General features: G+C 39.1%; 1 protein-coding gene across 1 annotated transcript in view; it reads left to right on the forward strand.

Moving 5' to 3' along the window:
- LOC136833414 (bromodomain-containing protein 8-like) overlaps positions 1-23,070 on the forward strand; it is a 41,698-nt gene that overhangs the window by 10,750 nt on the left and 7,878 nt on the right. The window contains 9 exon segments of the mRNA XM_067095546.1: positions 4,351-4,487; positions 4,871-4,976; positions 5,386-5,553; positions 5,758-5,849; positions 9,702-9,816; positions 10,275-10,381; positions 10,614-10,725; positions 10,918-11,055; positions 14,754-14,893. Of these exon segments, the coding sequence (XP_066951647.1) occupies positions 4,351-4,487; positions 4,871-4,976; positions 5,386-5,553; positions 5,758-5,849; positions 9,702-9,816; positions 10,275-10,381; positions 10,614-10,725; positions 10,918-11,055; positions 14,754-14,893 (1,115 nt within the window).

Raw genomic sequence — 23,070 nt, forward strand, 5'->3', positions numbered from 1 at the left:
GCTTGGGGTAAAGTCCAGACCTCTGCTTCTTCACCTCCTCAGAAGGAACCGCAAGGGTCCTTTCGCCAACCTGTCTCCCCAAAGAGGAAAGGTAAGGCAAAGAAGAAGAGGGGAGGGGCTCACCAGGGACAGCGAGCACCCTCAGTGGGGGGTTGCCTATCGAGCCATTGGGCAACGTGGCAGCGATACGGAGCAGAGACCTGGGTGGTGGGTGTCCTCCGGGAGGGATATTCTCTACCCTTCGAGTTGTTGCCCCCCCTCACCGACACTCCGTTCCAGTTCCCATCTTATCTCCAAGACCCCCAGAAGAAACAGGCCCTTCTTCAGGAGGTTGAAACTGTGTTGAGCAAGGGAGCCGTCGAAGTCGTCGAGGAACGGTCCCCAGGCTTCTACAGCAGGATCTTTCTCGTGAAGAAAGTTTCTGGTGGATGGAGGCCATTGATCGACCTCTATCTCCCCAGAATCGTTTCATTGCCAGACACGGTTCAAGATGGAGACGGTGCGAACAGCACTGTCGGCCATCAGGGAGGGCAACTTCATGCTGACAGTCAATTTGATGGATGCGTACTTCCAAGTGCTGGTCCATTCATTGTCTCTTCAGTACCTTCGCTTTGTCCTCAACGGAGTGGTCTATCAATTCAAGGTTCTCTGTTTCGGACTGTCGGCCGCTCTGCAGGTGTTCACGAGAGTGCTCACTCTCATTTCAGTTTGGGCCCATTGGCGCGGGATACGTCTGCTGAGCTATCTCGAAGGTTGGTTGATCCTGGCAAGCTCCTGCTTGCAGTTGCTGCAGGACAGAGATCGCCTCCTTGAGTTGTGCCACGAACTAGGCGTCGTGATCAACTTCCGGAAGTCAGATGACACCCCCAAACAGAGGACTCAGTATCTGGGCATGCTGATCAACTCGGCAGCAAGCAGAGTCTTTCCTTCTCAGGCTCGGATCGGCACATTCAGGAAGGTGGTGAGGCGGTTCCTGGCGAAACAGGACCAGCCAGCTCAACGGTGGCAAGTTGTGATTGGCCACCTGTCGTCCTTGGAGAAGCTTGTTCCACATGGTCGACTCCACCTTTGGTCTCTCCAGTGGAGACTGAGGGATGGGATCAGTCTTGGGAGCCCCAGTCGATTCTCGTCCCCATCTCTCAGGAGGTGAGAGACGATCTCGCCTGGTGGATGGATAACAGGAACCTCTGCATAGGGACACCTGTCCTCTCGCCCTCCAGACATGCTTCTTTTTTCAGACGCATCGAGGGAGGGCTGGGGTGCACACCTAGGGGAGTTGCTGACTTCAGGTGTGTGGGGCCAGCACGACCAGTGCCTTCACATTAACGTCCTGGAGATGAAAGCAGCGTTCTTAGGTCTTCGGCGCTTCCAGGACTTAGATGGGACACTCGGTGGCATTGATGAGCGACAACACAACCGTAGTGGCATATGTCAACAAGCAAGGGGGTCTTGTCTCCCGTGTTCTCCACGAGTTGACACTGCAGGTGCATCAGTTGGCAGTAGCCCACTCTATGGAGTTGTCGGCCAGGTACATTCCAGGCAAGAGGAACATCATGGCAGACACGCTCAGCCGTCAGGATCAGGTAGTGGGGTCTGAGTGGTCCCTTCATCAGAGTGTAGCGGACAGGCTCTCCAACCTGTGGGGGCATCCAGTAGTGGACCTGTTCGCCACCCGGTACAACAGGTAGCTTCCAACCTCCCTCCATCATACCGGACCCGTGTGCAGCTGCAGAAGACTCCTTCCAACACTCGTGGGACAACCTCGAAGTGTATGCTTTTCCCCCATTCTGTCTCCTTCGCCCAGTTCTCAGTTGAGTTCTGGTGTCGATGAACCTTCGAATGATCCTGGTGGCCCCCAAGCGTCTGGAGGCCACTTGGTATCCAGACCTGCTGGCTCTGCTCTCCGAGGTTCCGAGAGAGCTTCCCCTCTGGCACAACCTTCTTTGTCAGCCCCATGTAGAGTGGTACCACCAGGCCGTGGCCTCCCTGTCTCTTCTCTCCTGGAGGTTATCCACCATCTCTTGCGAGCGAGAGGCTTTTCTCGCCGAGCAGCGACAGAGATGGCAGGATACCTCAGGAGGTCCTCAGCAGTGGTTTACCAGGGTAAGTGGGCCGTCTTCTGTGGTTGGTGTTGTAGGCAGGGTTACTCTCCGGTAGGAGCCACTCTTCAGCAGGTAGCGGATTTCCTCGTCTATCTTCGTCGGGAGAAGCTCCTATCGGTTTCAGTGATAAAAGGATACAGGGCGGCTTTAGCCCTGGTCCTGGAGTTGAAAGGCATCGATATTTCGTCCTCCTTGGAAATATCTTTGCTGATGAGGAGCTTCAAACGGTCTTGCCCACCCAGGGAACTCAGGCCCCCTGAGTGGGATGTATCTCTTGTTTTGTGGAGCCTGACTCGTGCCCCATACAAGCCACTGCGAGAGGCCACAGACAGGGATCTGACTCTCAAGACCGTCTTCCTGCTAGCCCTGGCATCGGCGAAGAGGATTAGCGAGTTACAGGGACTTTCCTTTGCAGTTAAACACTCAAGGGGGTGGGCATCAGTGACACTCGAATTTGTCCCAGATGCTCGGTTTGAGTCTTTCACGATCCCATCCCTGAGTGACTTCGTAGATAATGACCCTGTCGAGTTGCTACTCTGTCCTGTACAGTTGCTACGGTCCTATCTGAAGAGAATGCGGTGCCTCAGGCCTGAGTGTTGGCAACTCTTTGTTAGCACCGGAACCCTTAAGAAGGAGGTGTCCAAGAACACGATCTCTTTCTGGCTTCATGAGGTTATCGAGAAAGTGTATGCAGCGGCTGGGAAGGACGACACCAGCGCTCTGCGCCCCCGCGCTCACGAAATCAGAGGGATTGCGCCTTCTTTGGCATTCAAGAAGAACCTGTCAGTTCAGCAGGTACTTAAGGCGGGGATGTGGTCATGCCAGACCACATTCACCTCTATTTACCTACGGGACGTTACCCATCAGTCCTTGGATACCTTCTCCTTGGGGCCAGTGGTGGCTGCTCAACAAGTTGCGTAACTTACCCAGCTCCTGTACATGCATGATTGGGCGTGAAAGGTGAGTGACTGGCTCTCTCTTCCCTCCTATCATCCAACTTTTTACTCTCGGGCAGAGAGTTTAGGCTGTACAAGCTGAACCAGACATCAGACGCAGGTAAGTTTCAGTCCTTGAGTATCCTAATCTTTGTTGCCTTTCAGGTACACATTAGATGTAATGTCCCCTCTTTCCCCTGCAAGGCGGGGAAGGGGTTGCGGGCTAACTACTAAACCCATTCTTCATTTTAGTCCTTAGTCCCCGACATTTCCCAATCACCTCTCATGTGGCTGGTAAAGGTTCTCTCTAGCTTTCACCACGCTGTGTGTTCGCTTACCTACTGTAACCTCGTCACAGCAAGGGCGGTCTAGTAGACTGGTCCATGACACATAACAGTGATCACGGTCCGGTGGCCATGTCCTCCTGGCTCTTACACCAGGAGAACACAAGGTGCAGTTGAACTCCCAGTCATTCAGAAACCTCCACTCAGATTCCTCCCACCGAATCTTGAGTCCCCATATAAGTAAAGGACTAAGGGTTTGTATTTGTGCAGGAACAAATTGCATTTTTTGAAAGTAAAATGCATTTTTCCTAACATACAAACCCGAGGTCCTTTACTCAGGTTACCCACCTCAGCCTCCCCACAATCTGCCCTAGACCAGAAAGTAAAGTGAATGCGCGAAGCCGGGCGGTTGGTACCTTGGGTTTCCCACTGTTACCAACCAACTTCCCAGCTGGTAGTAATACCAACACATACCTTGTAAGTCTTTAGCAGCCAGTTCAGCTTTGCCGAAAGTATTCCCCCATATAAGTAAAGTATCTCGGGTTTGTATGTTAGGAAAAATGCATTTTACTTTTAAAAAATGCGATTTTATCCATAAGTATAGTAATGAGAAAATAGTTGTTTTTTCTTAAATTCTCATCATTATCATCATAAACTTCATTATCATTATAAACTTCTTTACATCACCTTTTCCCTTTAAGGAATTAGGTGTAGGTGAGCTGTCTCCATTCCTCTGTCCTGTACTCTTTGCCTTAAGTCCCACCAAAACTAGTTCTCATCTATCCCCTTTCTTCATTATACCCTGGGCCTCCTTACAAGTTTGTCTTCATACTTCTTTATCCACAGCCTTTCAGACCAACTGTTTCTCATCCCTTTTCATCACATTTACAAACCATCTCAGTCCTTGACACCTGTCTTTTTTTCAAGCCTCTTGAAAATGACATCTCCCCATGAATTTTTCATGTTATACTGGTACAATCATCTTAAATTTTCTTAGATAATGATGATTGAAATTTTTTCATGTACTAGAACGTGTTGATGAACTGTCAACCCTAGTTGCTGAAGAGAAGTCTGAATATAATAAACAAAAACGAGAAATTCAAGAATTAGAGTCTGGATGTTTAGACCACCAGTTGGATGTATTATGGGAGCAACTTCTGAAGTAAGTCATACATTATTAACTTGTTTGATTTTATACAAATATTTGATACTTTTTAATCGTTACATGGATGGTGAATGTGATTAGCTTTGTTCGCACTCCAGCATGAAAAGGCATCTAATATTTTGTGTATAGACACTTTATTGTTTTCTTGAGTGTATTTCCAAATTGGGAAAGGATGCCTAGTGAGCTTTTAGTGTCCTGTAATCACGTAATGCTATTGCTGTTACAGCATACAAGTTCAGGAAAATAAATAAGTAATTTATTTATGAATATTTATAATTATAAGCTTCCATGTCTGAATTGTGTGCAATGACTTCACCCTTGTATTAAATTTTTATCAAAACAATATGGATGGCTAAGTTTAATGGACTTTTGTGCATTTCAGAGAACAGAGTGAGAAGAGAGGAAGAGCGTCGTTACCAGCAGTGGCTTAAAGAACGAGAGGAGAAAATAACAGCCATTCAACAAGCCTTGAAACATCAGGGACCGAAAGGTATTTCGCTATATAACTGGCATATTTTCAAAGTATTCCTGTTTCATTGCTGTGAAAAACATGGCCACAGCTTCCACATCAGCAGGTTCAGTCTCTCCATTAACTTTTATATATTCAGATTATATCAATTTGTGACTCAGTGTAACAATTTTTTGCAATTCCTTATAAAGGCTTAAGGCCTTTTGCCATAAAACATTACTGTGAAAGGCATCCTTTCCAGTTCATACCGTCCACTCAGATACTTGACGTATTTTCCACTTACATTAAATCCTTACATTTTTCTTTATGGATTTAAAAAACTGTTAAACTGTAGTTTCTAAAATAGTGGACATGAAGGAGAATGATCATTAAGGCAGTGATACAGAATAAATTAAATTTCTCGTGTTGAAGTTTGTTTTTATTTTTACAGTGCATATCCCACCAAATAAAAATAAAAAGAACAAACCACCGTGGCCCGCCACTTCGAGTGGAGTGAGAAGAAATAGTGGGATGTCAGAAACTTCCTCTGAGCTTGACAGTGCAGTGGATAGTCCTGATGTTCATGAATCCACTGAAAACTCTGTGAGTATTGAGAATGCAAACTAATTTTTATCTGAATCAATATATACATCATGATTAGATTTTTATTGTCATGGTATCCTATAGTTAATGAAAGCTACACATTCTCATGTCTGTTTGAAATAGCTTTTAAAAATGGGGCGTTTGAAAGACATCTCATTTCATTTGCTTTGAAATTTATGAAAATTCTAATGTTTCAGGCTAAGAAGTGAACTCAGAAACCAACCAAAACCAACACCAACATCTCCATTATTATCATCCCTGTTGAGTAAATCACCTATATTGCCTGGGTCTTCCAACTCGCCTTTATCTCAAGTAAGTTACTGCATAGTTGAAAATGAAATTGAAAAGGGACCTCCTTAAGATTGATATATTCAAGGAAATTATGTATTTGATATTCAGTTAATGGGGAGACTAATACTTGAACATTAGGTGACCTATTAATTTGTTTTGCAAGAGGAAGTACAGAAATGTTGCTGTAACAATAATGCAGAGGAGGTACTTTAGTTGTATGTTCTATAACCTTTGCTGGCTCAAAAGACCTTTTCATACATAAGTGGTGAAAAATGGAGCAGGAGAAAGTTAAAGTTGGACAGTTAATTGGAAAGAGACCATAAGAGAAAAGAAACCATTGCAAAAGGGTGGACTAGATGTCATAATAGTTCTGATATAATCTGCCTACCCTACATTGTACATGCTTGACGGTACCCCTATGTAGATTTTATTAACCCTTAGTGGACGGGAATCCTCACGAGTAATCGTATTTTGTGCCAAGCTGTTTGAATGATTTAGCGGGAAAGATGTTCATGGCACTTCAATGGTCCATAAATGACTTGATGGTAACTATAAGCTCAGCCTAGAGACACGAATAGTATGCCTGAGATTCAGAGGGGAACAAAATGCCTCTCTGCACTTCCAGGACATCTTTTCATTTATTTGCTCATAAATATACCTAGGATTGCTGTTGGTTTTAGCTCTTATCTTTTATCATATGTCAGGCTATAATTGTAATTTTGCAAAGAAAAGGCAAAGAAATATCAGAAAAACATGTATACTTTGCCAAACATTACTGCATCTCCTCATCTAATCTCAGTAAATATTTTGCAACAAATGCATCTAAAATACATAATGTCTCATTCATAGATATTTGTGAGCTGTAATTATAATTTTCAAAACAAAATACAAAATTATTAGAAAAACATGACAACTTAGTAAAATAACATTTTTACTGCAAGGAGTCTCACACAGGATTGTGTAAATAGTAACCAACCACGTGAAAGTAGGGAAAATTTTTATACTTTTTCTACACCATATGCATTTGCATTTCTTCCCCTTTCCATTGATATACTTTTTTCTTAAATTGGCCAACCTTAAAGTTTGCCCGGTCTGGGATGTGTTTAACCCTTAATGGATGGATCCCCTCAATAGAGGCTCTAAAACAGGTTTTGGGTGGTGGACGGATCCCCTCTGAGGAGGATTGATATTACGTGCCATACAATTTGTCTGTATCAAGTGGGAAAGAGTTTCCAATACTTCATTGGCCCATAAATGAATTGTGGCAACTAGAGAATTCTGCTCAGTTCAGTTGTGGGCGTCTTGGGAACTTCAGAATTGTTCTTGACTTGGAGGGGGAATGTCTTGCTTTGACTTGGAGGGGGAATGTTTTGCTCCTCTCTCTGCCATGATGTCTTTTAATTTATTTGCTTATAAATATACCCAGGGATTACTATTGGTTTGCAAAGAAATATTAGAAAAAACATGTATATATCCAAAAAATGTTACTGTGTTTCCTGATTTCAGTAAATTTAACCCTTAAACGCCGAGCCTCTATTTACAAAAATGTCTCCCGTATGCCGGCAGCGTTCGGTGAGTTAGCGCCGAAGCGGAAAAAAAGTTTTTTTCAAAAAATCACAGCACGCTTAGTTTTTAAGATTAAGAGTTCATTTTTGGCTCATTTTTTTTCATTGCCTGAAGTTTAGTATGCAACCATCAGAAATGGAAAAAATATCATTATCATATATAAATATTGAAATATATGACAGCGCAAAAAAACATTTTTCATATATAATTTTATGCAAATCGCGCTGTGAGCAAAACGGTTAAAGCTAACAGGTTATTTTGTTTTTCTTTGTATTGTACACTAAATTGCGATGATTTTGGTATATAACAAATTGTAAAACGATCAAAGCAACACAGAGAAAATATTATCACAAAATGATGAATGAATTAAGTAACGTAAAAAAAAATGTTTTTCAAAAATTCACCATAAATCGAAATATTGTGCTAGAGACTTCCTGTTTGTTGAAAAATGAAGCTAATTGATTGAATATTACTAGACTGTAAGTGTTTTAGCTTACAATTGCAGTTTTCGACCATTTCGGTCGAGTTAAAGTTGACCGAAAGTCGAATTTTTTCTATTTATTGTGATTTATATGAAAATATTTCAAAACTGATAAAAGCTACAACCATGAGTTATTTTCTGTTGTATTGTACATGGAATTGCGCTCACTTTCATATATAAAACTTTATGTAACGACTAATATAAAACTGTGCAAATATTACGACAACGTGACAAAAGAATTTCTGAGATGTTCGGCCGAGTTACCGAGCAGACGTAAGGAAAATGTTTTTTTCAAAAATTCACCATAAATCGAAATATTGTGCTAGAGACTTCCAATTTATTGCAAAATGAAGGTAAACGATTGAATATTACTAGAATGTAAGAGTTTTAGCTTACAATTGCATTTTTTTACCATTTCAGTCGAGTTAAAGTTGACCGAAGGTTGAAATTTTGGCAGTTTTCGTGATTTATGTGAAAATATTTCAAAACTGATAAAAGCTACAACCATGAGCTATTTTCTGTTGTATTCTACATGAAATTGTGCACATTTTCATATATAAAAGTTTATGTAACGACTAATGTAAACGATGCAAACATTACGACAACGTGACGAAAGAATTTCTGAGATGTTCTGCCGAGTTACCGTGTGCAGACGTAAGGAAAAGTTTTTTTTTTTTTCAGAAATTCACCATAAATCGAAATTATTGTGCTAGAGACTTCAGTTTGTTGCAAAAATGAAGGTACATGATTGAATATTACTAGAATGTAAGAGTTTTAGCTTATAATTGCGTTTTTTACCATTTCGGTCGAGTTAAAGTTGACCAAGGTTGAAATTTTGGCAGTTATCGTGATTTATATGAAAATATTTCAAAACTGATAAAAGTTACAACTATGAGTTATTTTCTGTTGTATTCTACATGAAATTGCGCACATTTCCATATATAAAACTTTATGTAATGGCTAATATAGAACAGTGCAAAAATTACGACAAAATGACGAAAGAATTTCTGAAATTTTCGGCCGAGTTACCGCCCGGGCATAAGAAAAAAGTTTTTTCAAAAATTCACCATAAATCAAAATATTGTGCTAGAGACTTCCAATTTATTGCAAAATGAAGGTACATGATTGAATATTACTAGAATGTAAGAGTTTTAGCGTACAATTGCGTTTTTTTACCATTTCGGTCGAGTCAAAGTTGACCGAAGGTTGAAATTTTTTGTAGTCGACGTATGGTACGTCCACTTGGCACCCAACAGACAATTTTAGTCGACGTATGATACGTCCAGTAGGCGTTTAAGGGTTACAACAGATATGCTCAGAATTTGTTACTGATTTTAGTTCTGATCTGTTATGATATTGTGTGAGTTGTAATTATAATTTTACAAAATAAAATAAAATAAATTATTAGAAAAAACATGTATAACTTGGTAAAATTTACAAGTGTTTTGTAAAAGAGGCCCCACACAGGGTTGTAAATAGTCACTTTTACTTTGGAAGGTAGGGAAAATTTTTTAGAATTTCTTTTTCTTACATCATATGCATTTGCATATCCTTTTCTTTCCATTGGTGTGCTTTTTCTTAAATTGGCCAACCTTAAAGTTTTCCTGCCCTGGGGGTGTGCATTATATATAATTAGCCCGTCCTTTAAGGGTTAAAGTCATTATCAGGCAAATTATTATAAAATTAAAAGCATAGGAATCTGTTGCTGAGGTAAGGGATGTATTGGTGTACACAGAGGGTAGGATTTTGTGTTTATGTAGTCTTATTTCCCCCCTCCCCTCACTTTTTTTTTAATGCATCAGTATCATGTTTTTTTGCATTTCTAGGCACGAGGACTAAGACCTGGCTATTCTCATGTATCACAGGCTTTACACAATCTTGTGACATCTGCAATATCAGGGACTGATTCAGTTACCAAGTCGTCAACCCCCTCAGCATCAGGTATGTAGAATTTGTTTTGTATGTAAATGTGTTGGAGGACAGTGGTGTTACAGTAGGATTCTGATTTCTATTTTTCTTTTTTATTGTGATCCGGATACAAGAAGTAGTCTTCCTCTCTATCTCTCTCATTCACCATCTATCTGATGTTCCTCTCACATACTAGACATACTGGCAGTCGTGGTTAATTTGTTATTACAAACTCTTAAATGATTGTTAAACAATGTCCAATAAGTTGTTAAAAACAATGGTCAAATAAGTAATGAACATGCACCTTAATATTACATGCACTAGAGCAAAAGCTCTCAACTCAAATTTATTGTTGTTGTCATCAACAGATGTAGGTTCATGTGTATATGACACATGGAATGAGGGCCATGGGAACAGGGTTTTTTTTTTTTTTCTCATAAATAGGTTCCTATGTTTGTTAGGAGGAATGTAATTTTAACACTTTTTTGTAGGGTCATCGACATTATCCCGACTTCTAGACCTTCCACCAAGTGCTCCAGGAGGGCCTTTGCCAAGGCTAAGTGATTTACCTACGTCATCGTATGACGTGAAAGATTCTGTAAGTGGAATGTGAGGTTGTTCATATTTAATAAAAATATTTTATACTAATGATATTAATCTTGTTTTGTTGCATCAGAGTTTAGCAAAACTTTGTAATTTGTTTCTTTTGTTTGGTGTTAATACGCAAAGCAGTGGAATACATATCACATTGTAAAAATAAATTCATCTGAAGTTGCAGTTTAAGCAACTTAATATTTCACACTGGAAAATAACAATAAAATTTTTTTCAGGAAAAATTGGCATCTCCCATCAAAGAAGATAAAGATACTAAAAGCTGTAGTCAGGATGGTAAAAGTAGTGGCTGTGGGTCCTCTGGAGGAAATAGTACAGAAATCAAAGAAGGTTAGTGTCTGATAAGATCATTTTATTTTTCGTGTCTCCTGTGTTTCAGTAGCACTTGTTCAGTGTGATGATATATGTTTTACATTTTTTGTGATGTCCTATGTAACAATTATTACTCAAGGTTATTGTTAATCTTGCTTGGAATCAAATCTGCCATTTTTTGTCAAAGTTATCCCCCTCCTGATTTTGTAGAGAAATCATCTTGTAGACCATCCATGGAAGTGGTTGAGAAGGAGGATGAGAGTGAAGTTGGTGAGAAAGGAGGAGTAGGAGGAGGTGGAGGAGAAGAGAGAAAGGGGAATTGTGAAGTGAAAGAAGAGTCAAAGGAAGGTAGGGATAATATTCCAGAAGTGGTATACGCAGGGTTCTTCTGATCTTAACTTACGAAGGGCTGCCAGAATTCATTGATGATAAGGTTCACATTGCATTATGGTATAGTTAGTTTTAAAAGGTATTTTAACAAGATAACTGGGCTAAAAATCTTGAATCTTGATGGGGCTAGCATTATATTCAGGGAGGTCTTTCAGTTCACATATTTTTATGCCTTTGCAATATAGATATAGCTGTGGAATTATTGTTAATATATTATTAAGCAGTTTTAAAAGGTATGAAATACCATTTCCCTTTATCCTTAAGGGAATAAGCTTTCAGCCAACAAATATAAAGTCTTGAAAAAAAATCGTGTTATGTAAAGAAACTTGTCAGTCTTAAAAATTTTTAATTTATCCACTCATTGAAATGATTTACGAATTGCAGTTTATTAAACAAAATTTAGTGTTTATAAAGAACAAACCGTTTGGGTTAACACTCCAAGTTACAACAGTTAACCCCTATGGTCTGGTTCAGCTATGTAATGAATGATAGTAACACTGAATTTAATCCATTAAGAATTGTCATTTATGATTTTGGCTACCCTTTCTATGGTTGTTTTTAGCCTGAAGCCTAGTTGTGGTATACGTGATTTGGACTCGTAGATGAAATAACAAAGTTGTAGCAGATGGTTCTTTTATTATTTCAGCTAATTTGGTCTCTTAGTAGCCTTGAATTGCTTTTCCAAAATCTTTTGTAGAGGTCTTATATAACCTCTGCCAAGTCTTCATTGTTTTATTTTCACTTTGAGGATAATAGTCAGCGTTTTTCCCATGCAGTTAAGCATTTTTATTATTTGGAAATGGCATTACTCTTTTTGATGACTGGTTTTATTATTTATTGTTTAAATTTTTGCTCTTGGAGCAAGTTTTTACTGTTGAATTTTATATTTTAAATCTTCAGAATAAACTAAATTGCATGTTTTTTATTACAATATTTACATGAATATGTTGAGTATCTAATTGTTTTTGGTTAGCTTTGGTGGTTTGTATGTAGTGTTGCATGATTTTAACTTAATGTAGTGGGAAGTTTTTAATAACTGAATGAATACTTTTGCATTGGTCAGTAAGAAATTGACTAGTTGCTGATAACAAGAAAATTTTTCTAATTTTAGTAGATGGTGTTGGGATTTTGTGGTTCATTGATGTTCAAATGAATACCTAGGTTCAATTTCTGTGCTCATTGCTTGCTGTGAGTTGCTATGTTCTCAAAGCATAACTTTTCACGTGATTGAAAAATTGACAAGTGTGATCAGAACAGAACTATATTAACTGTTACCTAAGTCAGCATAATGTTCTCAAGTTGTAATTTACTAATGTATATTAAGAGCAAAGAGTGAAGTACTAGTGACTTGTTTTGCATAGCATTTTTGGTAGGAATTTGTTGGTAAGGTTAAAGGATTTTCCATGATATATCCTCATTTGCCATGAAGTTGGCTTGAAGTTTTTTGACATAAGTAAAATTTCTTGAAACAACAATTCAGGTACATTAGAATGTATGTTTCCTTATAACAGTCTTTATTAGGAGGATATATATCACTTGAACAGATTTTATGCCCGTGTTGGAGTAAAATAGTACACCTTCTACTGTACATGGCAGTATACAGTACATACAATACACTGTTGTTTTCTATTAAAGGAATAGTGTATGTTGAAGGATGGTGTAAGGATACTGAAATTCAGTTTTAAAAATACATCATTACTAACTCTCAGGTGTAGATGGTAGAGGATTGGAAAAATCCCATTCTACTGACTCTTGAAGGGTATGGCATCTGTTATTCATAAGCAAACTGTCTGCATAAATGTTAGTTTTTCATTTACAAATATCTGCTACTTTCAAAGCAGGTGCCAGGGTCCACAAGTTTTTGAAGAATTGTACTGCCTAGTACCAGAAGTCTATTTTTTTTTTTTTTTCTATTTTAAATCAATGGGATGATGTCCTTATCAGCATTAATCATGCTGATATCATACTGATGCTCATAAGTGGAAGAGAGGATTCAAAATCAGTAAATTAGTGTGCACCATCATTTTAGTGTTTCTTAGCTGTATTGCTATTTTGAAATGGACATTGGTAGGACAGGGTTTAAGGTTTAAAGGTAACAGCTGAAAGGTATAGAGCATTGTGAGCTTTGGAAGTAATTATGTATGCTGCTTTTATTTGCTCCTGGACAAACCTGATGGTGGTTATCATGGGCTTGACCTAAGTATTATGCAACAAGTATTCTTTGCCTTCTATGTGAAGTCAGACATACTGATCATAACTCATAAACTATTTACTTACTTTGGATGTTGTTGATTTCTAGGTCTTGTTCATTCTTTTATCTTTTTTCCTAGTGAATCAAGCAATTATATTTACTGGTTGGTTCCCATCTATAATTTTGGGTAAAACTTAGGTGACTTGAATGCTGTTAATTGTTTCTTGGTTGTGATTAATATTTATTTTATTTATTTCCATAATTGATAAAGTAGTTCTCTGCTTGTTGTATTGAGGTGGTGTAATCTAGATATTGTCTCGTGTCCAAATGACATGTCATTTGAAGGGCACATTGTCAGCAAGTAAGCACTAAGATCAAGGACCAATTTTGCTTCCATCGAAGGCTCAAAAGTGGATCAAAGCAAGGTGTGGTATCTTGTGTTTTCTTGTATCCTGTGGTTTTTCCCCCTAAACCTTTAGAATCTTATAAATATGACTTTTCAGAGAGGAGTCTACATCAACTTCCATCTACAGTGTCCCATGAAAGGCACACTGGAATTAGTAACCCCACCCTTTACACGAGTGGTGATATTCCCATTTTAGTATACAGTGAATATTTCCAAAATTAGAAATACATTATCCACATCATTTTAAGCAAAGGAAAAGACATAATTGTGAAGAACTCAGACTTGAACATAGGAAGGAATTCCAAGTGTTCAAGGGCCACCTATCTATGTGGTCCTACATTAGGGGGAGATCAGAGAGGTAAAATTATTGATGAATATTAGGCTAGAGTGGTGGTATGATTACTTGATGTAGACTGTGATTCTTGGGAAACTAAATTTGTTGATTTATGAGAAATTGGGTCTTTGAACTCCCAGAAGATTGACAGAAGTATGGAAAACTGTTGCTGGGTTTAAGAAGAAGTGATTTTGAGGCTGCTAGTATTTGTTCTCTTCTTGATTATATGTGGTTTTTGAGGTTGTTTAACCAGACAGTTCACACAATTTTGTTTTATGAATTTTGATGGCATTTAGTTTGCTTGTGACTATTTTGTCCGTCAACTGTGTTCATTGAAAGCTTTAATTTTAACAGCTAAACTGTGAATGGCAATTTTTCTTCTAAATTTTTTATCATTTTACTTATGCTTGTAACCATTGTTTATGGATAGATGTGAATGGTTTTAAATTTTTGCATAATTGTTTTTTTTTTTAGAAAATTTTTGTCTCATGCTCTTGTTATATTTTTTATTTTTTTTTATACCTGAGTGCTAAGAAATTTTGTCCAGATTTTTAGTTTTTTATATTCTGATCACCTCACAAAATATATCTTTGTATTTTAATTTTTTTTTTGAGATGTGTAGAATGTGAATGTTTTATCAGAATTGCATGGTAGTTACTGAAACCATGAAAAAATATTTTTGTTTTACATGTAAATGTAACAAAAGATTTTACTTTTTTTTGCAGAGGAAGATGAAATTTTAAATGAAGAAAAGCCTTCAAAAAATGGGTCAGAGTCTTTAGGGACAGACTGTAAAGAAGAGAAATTTCATCAGTCGTCGTTTGATGATGGGACCAACACAGAAATAACTAAGAAAGATTGTGAGGTATGTGGAAGTATGATGGTAATCTTAAACATTTTGATGGGAGAAATAACAGTCTTTTGCTTTCGTGTATTGCAAACCTAGATTTAATATTATTAAAAATCCTGTCTGCCTAGTTGTTTGTTTATAAAAGAAGGAAATAGCTGACATTCACATCTCAGTTTCATGTAGAAGTCCTGTAAATTACAGCAGTGCCAGTATTTTGTAACATTTTGTTATGTATATGGGTAGTTTACAACGAGTTTTTGTTGAAATTTTATGTACTTGGATACTTGTAGGTGTCTACACTGGTTTTCACTAGGTGATTAGAACGTAGTGGTTGCGATATAATGTAGGTCTTTCATCATCTTTATCGTATCTCACTAGTAAGTTAGCTTGTAACAATCTACTTTGTGTTAGCTAAGCCTAGCTTGGTACAAAAGTACAACCTTATCTTTAATGCCATCCATTCTTTTCATTAAATTAAAATCAACAATGAATGTGTGTAGTTATCATGGAATTTGGAGGAGCAACTTAATTCTTTCATCAGATAGAAATTATATACCCCAAAGTTAAGCATCCTTTCTGTGTTTCAGCATCTCAGAAACTAAGCTAAGTATTCACATATACATAAAGTGCCAAATGGAAAAAAATTACGCGGTAAATTTATTTCACCATATTTCACTCAGTTCAGGGCCACTTTTCTTGCTTCTAGTTAGGGTAAATGAATCTCTAGGTACTTTATTAATATGGAACAAGGTTATTTTTCGTTATACGAAGCATTTGCAAGTCGAAATATAACTTGAATAGGTCTCATTGTGAAATTAATTTAGCTATTTTTTTCGTCAATAGATGACGTTGGCTATTGGGGGATGTTTTTGTGTAAAAAATCAAGATTCCGTTCACTATTTTGACTTGATTTCATCATAATATGAGCTTTACGTATTTATCTTTGATTGGCGTGAAAACAGCAGTAATATGTTTTCTCTCATGCCCAGTATTCTTGATTAAAATACTTTTCTCTCCAGTTTTATTTACGGTCGGGTTCCATCCATGTTTCTGATGCACAATAATTTATAGTCATTAGCAGCTTGAACATTGTTTTCTCATGTTCAGCTACAACTTGCAGCTTAAATTATTAGTATGTATCCTTGCCGACCTTTTCTCCATAGCGAATAAGGGTATAATGTAAAAATATATCAGTCCTATTCTACTTAATGTCATTTGTAACATAACTACGGTAATTGTTTACAACTGTACCATTGTTGAAATACAAGTAAAACAGCTGTTGCTATCCGATTCGTTCGCTATTAACAAAACAGCAGTTCTCGTTCGGTTGTTTATGGCTGTACACATTTACACAAGAGTATAACATTACTAACAATACTTTTATCATTCTCTTTTACTTTTTTAACTAGAAGATGGGTCTGTTGAAATTTGGTCTCTCTCTCTACCTGATTATATGCTGCTGCGTGCGCCCACGCGAAATTTAAAAATATTTTCTAAATATGGTTGTATCAGTATTAATTACTAACCCCATTGCATAATCAAATTATTGTAACTCAAGCACTACCAGTATACTTTTCTACTTGCGCGGCAGTTAAAAATTTGAAGTACACGATGGCGATTCATTTGTTTTTTTGTGTAGGTAACTACCCCGCCTTCTTATCAGGGATCAATAGGTACAACAAAACAGAAAGAGTCACTTCTTTTCTGCCAGCGTTCACTGCAACATTGAATGTTTTGGTGGTTGAATTGAGGTTTTTTCATTGCTTTTCCCAAGGATTTGGTGAAGTACTGATTGTTTTGGTAGCTTTTCAGCTCAGCTTAGTTTGCGTTAGTGCAATTTCTCTTTCACGATGTCTGATTCTAGTTCATTAAGTATCAGATTTTGTAGGGAGGGTTGCAAGACCCGGATGAGGAAAGTGACGTATGATAGTCATATGACCTGTGCAAAATGTAGAGGACAAGAGTGTTTGAAAGATATTGCAGAGCCGAAGGTAGGGCTCAGAGTGTAGAACCAGTCACTAATATTCAAGTCATGGACCATAATATTCCTTCTTCTGCTTGTGTTTTATCCCCCATCCTTAGTCCTCCAAATGTTTTTCCATCAGCTCCTGTTCCTGGCTCCCATGCTTCCGAACCCGATGCCGTAGCCAGCCTGGAGAGTAAGTTTGACTGCAAATTTGATCTTGTGGTCAATACTGTGTCTGAGTTAGGAGAATCGCTTAAGGTCCTCGTGGACGAAGTGCAGAGTATTAAGCAAGTGCCAGTGCAAATGCCAGTGTGAGTGCCAGTGGAGGAGGTGGCTGTCCAACCTGCTGATGCTCCCAGATCGAAGGTCACTGTCACACTCCCCTGAACCTGGGAATAGACATACCAGAGGTCCAAAGGAGGTCAGCGGGGTTTGCCCACAGGCAGTCGCCACCTCATCCGATTCAGTGGTTCGTGGTTCTGATAGCCGTTTGAAAGGTGTCACTGTGAGTACTCACCAGTTATCTTCCGACTCTGACCTCTCCAGTCCAGATAAGAGACGCTTTTGGCGTTTTCCGGGAGAATCTCATCCCTTGAAGATACACCATGGTAGAGAGGCCTCTCCCATTTCTGTGAAGCATGCTAGAGACCCTCCTGTTAGCCTGCAACCAGGTTGCAGTACGTGACGCATCCCAGTTAGTCATTCGCCCAAGCTTTCCTGTGGAGAACACCAGTCTTCGGCGCCTAAGTGCTCTTCTAGGAAACGTTCTTCAGGGTGTCCTCATGAGTGACCAGATTTTTCACCAGAGCACCACCCAGCCTCCGAGTGCCCATCTCATTCTCCTGAGCACCCGCTTCAGACCAGCTCGGCGCCAACCGAGCGCCTGCTTTCTTCTTCTTTGCCTGCTCTTGTGCCAGAAGATCCCTCTTTTGCTCGTATTAAAAAGCAGTTAGAGGATGTACTGAGCTTGTTGCATAAGGCTCCCCCTGCACATAAGCCTTCTTGGGATGTTTCGTTGTCTCCTGTCTCTTCAGCAGAGGAAGAAGTCGTACAAGAGCCCACTCCTACAGTGTATGCTTCTCTGATGAAGTATTTTTGGCAACCTTCCCCTCGCACTCCCAGTCAGCAGCTCCAGTTTTGCCCGCTTCCACTTTTTTGATGAGGAATCAAACAGATTCAAGTACCTGTCTACATAAGAAGGCACTCAAGGAGGTAGAGGACTGGTTGACCTTAAAGTGGGAGCAAGGGAAGGCCACTTTTGCCTTTCCTCTGGCAAGACTGATGGCCAGGAGATATCTCCTACACGACAGGAGAAGCTTCATCCTTGGGAGGTGCTGCCTCCTCCCAAGGTGACTTTTCAGGTCTAACAGACTCAGCTCAATGTTCGGCATTCTCATTGGCAAAGGTTTTCTTTGCTCAGACTCAGCTCAACGTTCGGCATTCTCATTGGCAAAGGTTTTCTTTGCTTCCTAGGAGTTTGACCATCTTGTGAAACAATTGTTCAAAGTCCTGGAAGTGTTCAGCTTTCTGGACTGGATGATCAGAGCGCTTGCTAAGAAAATTGAGAAACACAATGTCTTAGTGACTGACTTTTCAGCGGATTGGTTGGGTGTATTATCCTGCGCGGAGTTTTAAAGAAGAGGGAGTTGTAGTGCTCCTTCACCACGAAAGGGGTGACTTCTGTCCAGAAGTATGCACTTCTGTACTCTCCTTTGGACAGGCAGTATTTGTGTCCGCAATCAGCAGTTAAGAAGATAGCCACTGATTTGCAGAAAAAATCAATGCAAGAGCTTCTAGCCCAGTCATCAAAGTGCCCCAAGGAGCTTTCTTCTTTCTCGGCGAAATCTGTCTCTCTGCAGCAACAGCCCTTGTTGGGGGGACAGACAGAGTTCCAAGGTGCGTTTCTCCGCAAGAGGACCTTAGCCAAACCCTTTACCAGAAAGTGACTCCCCTATCCTTCGTGTGCCTGTAGGGGCCAGACTCTCCCTCTTATGGAAGAGGTGGAGCACCAGAGGCATGGAGCCTTGGACGGTCAAGGTTCTCAAAAAGGGTTGCTCTATCCCATTCATAGAGTACCCTCCTCTCGTAACTTCGCTGATCACATTGACAGCTTACTCAGAGGGCTCCGAGAGCTTCGTAGCTCTCAGGGAAGAAGTGTCATCCCTCCTAAGAAAAAGGGCCATAGAGGTAGTGGAGGACTTGGCTTCATGAGGATTTTACAACTGTGTATGTAGTCCCCAAGTCATGGGGGGGGGCACTTGTCCTTGATGTAAGTGCTTTGAACTTCTACATACAGAAAACAAAGTTCAAAATGAAGACAAATCAGTAAATACCTGAGATTTGTCTTTGGGGGCAGAGTCTTCCAGTTTTGAGCTCTGTGTTTCAGTCTCTCCACTGCCCCCCAGGTATTCATGTGAGTCCTATCTTCCCTCGTGAGATGGCTACATCTGCTAGGTATCAACATATGCTTGTACCTAAACAACTGGCTCCTCCACTCCCCGTCACAGGAGCAATGCATAAAAGATCTGCAGACAACTCTTCTCCCTGCCAAGGAACTCGGACTTCTGATAAATCGAGAGAAGTCTCAACTAGCCCCAACTCAGGAGATTCTCTATATGGGAAGAGGATCAACTCTGAGTTTTCAGGTTTTTCCCTCCCCTAAGAGGATAGTGTGTCCTGCCTTCAGTTGGTTCAGGACCTCCTTTTGCTCTCAGTTTGCTCAGCGAATCAGTAGATGAGTCTGCTGGGAACCCTCTCATCCATTGAACAGTTTGTGAAGCTAGGAAGACTTAATATGAGGCCCCTTAAGTTCTTCCTAAGAGCAAACTGGAACAGAAGGAAACAGCCAGACACAGTAACGTTCCCTGTTATGAAAGAAATAAAGGAGGATCTCCAGTGGTGGATGTCCAGAGACAGACTAAAATTTTAGAGTCAAAGTCTCCACATCTGCCGAGCCCCAACCTCTCCTTTTATGGGGAGCTCCATTGGGCACTCTGGAAGCTTTCAGCACATGGTCTCCAGAGCAAAGGAAGTTACACATAAATGTCAAAGAGCTGTCATGCCATTCATTTCGGCCTGAAGTACATTGTCGAAGCAGTCACAGACAGAACCTTGGTGGTGCATTCCGACCAACACCACGGCTCTCTCCTACATCAGGAAACAGGGCGGAACTCACTCATTCTCCCTTTGCGAGGCAGCGAAGGAGCTGCTCATTTGGGCATACCAGAATGAATGTGGGTCACCACCAGGTTCATTCAAGGGAATATCTTGGCAAACGAATTAAGTTGACGAGGACAAGTCCCCCTGACAGAATGGACCCTAATTTTGAGTGTCTGTGACAGCTTTTGGAAGTTGTGGGGCAGGGCGACAGTGGACCTGATTGCCACATCAAGAAATTACCGTCCTCCTCTATTTTGTTCACCAGTCCCAGATCTTCAGGCATGGGCTACGGATGCCATGCTGGTAAACTGGTCGAACTTGGACCTCTACGCCTTCCCCCCCTTCAACATAGTGAGGGGGGGGCGGTTCTCAACAGGTTCCAAGCTCACAGCAGTGTATCGATAACCCTGATAGCTCCATTTTGGCCACTCAAAAAATGGTTCCTGGACCTTCTAAAGCATCTTGTGGACTTTTCAAGGTTACTGCCTTGAAAGTCCACATTTTCTCAAACAGCCTCATCTTTGGAAATTCAATCAAGGACTATCCGCTGTAGCTCTGATAGGCTTCAGACTATCTGGAGACTTGTCAGAGCGAAGGGATTTTCAAAGCAAGCTGCGGAAGCTGTTACAAGATGTAGACTTCAGTCTACCAGGCCAATCTTCTGCAGGTGGTGCAGCAGCAATAACATCTCTTCTGCTAAACCGCTATAGCGCAAATAGTGGATGTCCTTCTTTTTCTAAGAACCTCCAAGGGGCTCTCTTCATCAGCCATTAGAGGCTACAGGTCAATGTTGGGGTCGGTTTTTAAACATAGAGGAGTGGACGTCGCCTCTAATCAAGACCTGAGTGATCTGATTAAGTCTTTCGAGACTACTAAACAGGTGAGAGATGACTCCATATCATGGAACCTAGATGTGGTACTTAAATGGTTAACAGGTCCTGCCTTTGCACCTCTCATACCAGGTAAGGATACAACAAGCATTTTATCAATGCTAACAGAGTTTTATGTTGCAAATTCAGTTTCGTAACCAGCTGGTTTTGAAACAGAATATGTCCATTTATCCCACCAAATATGAATTTGGGATTTAGCTGTGTAATTACTTGCTAAGTTACACACATGAAAATGGTATTTTCATGATAAAATTCAGTTTCATATATACTTAGCAAGCAATTGCAGATCAGAGCCCTGCCTCATCCCCTCCGATGGACATTAACCCTTAAACGCCGAGCTTCTATTTACAAAAACGTAAAAAAGTTTTTTTTCAAAAAATCACAGCACGCTTAGTTTTTAAGATTAAGAGTTCATTTTTGGCTCCTTTTTTTGTCATTGCCTGAAGTTTAGTATGCAACCATCAGAAATGAAAAAATATCATTATCATATATAAATATTGAAATATATGACAAATAAAAAACTCATATAATTGTATACAAATCGAGCTGTAAGCACAACGTTAAAGCTAATGAGTTAATTTTTTTAGTTGTATTTTACACTAAATTGCAATGATTTTGGTATATAACAAATTGTAAAACGATCAAAGCAACACAGAGAAATATTATCACAAAATGATGCATGAATTCAAACGCCATGGACGTAAAAAATGTTTTTTTCAAAATTCACCATAAATTGAAATATTGAGCTAGAGACTTCCCATCTGTTGAAAAAATGAAGCTAATTGATTGAATATTACTAGACTGTAAGTGTTTTAGCTACAATTGCAGTTTTCACCATTTCGGTCAAGTTAAAGTTGATGAAAAGTCGAATTTTTCTATTTATCGTGATTTATATGAAAATATTTCAAAACTGATAAAAGCTTATAACTATGAGTTATTTTCTGTTGTATTGTATATGAAATTGTGCACATTTTCATATATAAAACTTTATGTAACGATAATATAAAATGGTGCAAATATTACGCAACGAGATCTAAAAGAACTTCTGAGATGTTGACCGAAAGTTAACAAGAGACGTAAGGAAAATGTTTTTTTTCAAAAATTCACCATAAATCAAAATATTGTGCTAGAGACTTCCAATTTATTGCAAAATGAAGGTAAACGATTGAATATTACTAGAATGTAAGAGTTTTAGCTTACAATTGGGTTTTACCATTTAGCTCGAAAGTTAAAAATTACCAAAGGTTGAAATATTGGCAGTTATCGTGATTTATGTGAAAATATTTCAAAACTGATAAAAGCTACAACCATGAGCTATCTTCTGTTGTATTCTACATGAAATTGCACACATTTTCATATATAAAGTTTATGTAATCGACTTGTAAACGATGCAACATTACGACAACGACGAAAGAATTTCTGAGATGTTCGTTTGAGTTACCACATTGACAGACGAAGGAAAAAGTTTTTTTTTTCAGAAATTCACCATAAGTCGAAATATTGTGCTAGAGACTTCCAGTTTTTTGCAAAATGAAGGTACATGATTGAATATTACTAGAATGTAAGAGTTTTAGCTTATAATTGCGTTTTTTACCATTTCGTCGAGTTAAAGTTGACTAAAGCTTGAAATTTTGGCAGTTATCGTGATTTATATGAAAATATTTCAAAACTGATAAAGCTACAACCATGAGTTATTTTCTGTTGTATTCTACATGAAATTGCGCACATTTCCATATATAAAACTTTATAACGACTAATATAAAACAGTGCAAACATTACGACAACGCGATTTGAAAGAATTTCTGCAGGACGTAAAGAAAAAGTGTTTTTCTAAAATTCACCATAAATCGAAATATTGTGCTAGAGACTTCCAATTGGTTGCAAAATGAAGGTAAATGATTGAATATTACTAGAATGTAAGAGTTTTAGCTTACAATTGCATTTTTTGACCATTTCGTAGAGTCAAAGTTGACCGGTTGAAATTTTGGCAGTTATCGTGATTTATATGAAAATATTTCAAAACTGATAAAAGCTACAACCATGAGTTATTTTCTGTTGTATTCTACATGAAATTGCACAGATTTTCATATATAAAACTTTATGTAACGGCTAATATAGAACAGTGCAAAAATTACGACAAAAATGATGAAATAATTTCTGAAATTTTCAGCCAAGTT

The sequence above is a fragment of the Macrobrachium rosenbergii genome, chromosome 51 (genome assembly GCF_040412425.1).
Source record: "Macrobrachium rosenbergii isolate ZJJX-2024 chromosome 51, ASM4041242v1, whole genome shotgun sequence".
NCBI classification, from domain to species: Eukaryota; Metazoa; Arthropoda; class Malacostraca; order Decapoda; family Palaemonidae; genus Macrobrachium; species Macrobrachium rosenbergii.